Source organism: Arachis duranensis, chromosome 1, assembly GCF_000817695.3.
Source record: "Arachis duranensis cultivar V14167 chromosome 1, aradu.V14167.gnm2.J7QH, whole genome shotgun sequence".
Lineage (NCBI taxonomy): Eukaryota > Viridiplantae > Streptophyta > Magnoliopsida > Fabales > Fabaceae > Arachis > Arachis duranensis.
Genome location: NC_029772.3, coordinates 91100681 through 91101779, shown reverse-complemented (window position 1 = coordinate 91101779; position 1099 = coordinate 91100681). Strand labels below are relative to the sequence as shown.

Here is a 1099-nt window from a genome sequence, read left to right as displayed (position 1 = left end):
CTCGCCGCCCTCGCCGCCCCCTCCACTGCCCTATCGTTCCTCGTGCCGGCCATGGCCTCGTTCCTGCAGATTTACCTGATGGCGGTGCTGAGCCTGGGGCTGGTGGTGTCCGTGGCGGAGGAGAGATTTGGATGGGACGCGATTCGGATTGGGCACGGCATCATGGCGGGGAGGAGGGTGTGTGCGTGGTTGCTGTCGGGGATGTTCGTGGCGGTTTCGGGGCTGATCCGGTGGAAGGTGGACGCGGTGGCGGCGGAGGGTGAAACGGGAATTAAGGAAAAAGCGATAGTGATAGTTTCGTACGCATTTGTGGTGATTTGGAGTTATGCGATCATGACGGCGTTTTACTCTCACTGTAGAAAACGCCACCCAATTAAGGAACCCTTACCTGATCATAATCCTGATCAACATCTCCAACTTGTTTCCCTTTGATTCTCTTCATCTCATGTAATTTTGGTTCTTATTATTTGTATATCTAAGCATATGTATTAAGGCCAAGTCTCTCGTGGTCAAGATATTGATGGCTAAGAATGGCTATCTTTTGATTAGCCAATATAATGTTGACATCTGGAATGATAGTTTGAAATAGTTAGTGTTATGTTTAAGAGAAGAAAGTGTCTTAACATGTAAAGTATAATTAAAAAAAATAAATATAATTATCCGTGTCATGCACGTGAAAAGATTGAAATTATAATTTTAAATTATTTTTTTAAATTAATTTAAATTATAATAATTTAATTAATAAAAAAGTAACATGTTATGTATTATTTATTTTTTTTTAATCTAGTGTTAAAGTATATCAACTCTAAAAATTTAGTGTTAATTGGATTAACTCTAAAATAGTTATTAATCAGTTTTAATAATTTATTTTTTTCAATAAATTAGACATATATACTAAATATGATCATAAATAATATAGTAATAGTTAAATCTATCAATAAATATATTGGTTATTATTACACTATAAAAAATTAAATATAAAGGCTATTAGCACTTATAAATCTATAAAATCATACTGTCTTTGATTCGCGTGCAAAAGTTTACTTATCAAATAAAATTAAAATATGAACAAAAAATATTCATAAATTGGACTTAGCAT

At 34.8% G+C, this 1099-nt stretch overlaps 1 protein-coding gene across 1 annotated transcript; it reads left to right on the top strand.

Annotated features, from left to right (window-relative positions):
* Nucleotides 1-578, top strand: LOC107460744 (uncharacterized; the record flags this gene model as incomplete). The annotated part of the gene is given in 1 exon segment (XM_021144076.2): nucleotides 1-578. A coding segment is annotated over 1 exon segment (381 nt). The 3' UTR covers nucleotides 433-578.
* Between the last annotated feature and the right edge of the window lie 521 nt (nucleotides 579-1099).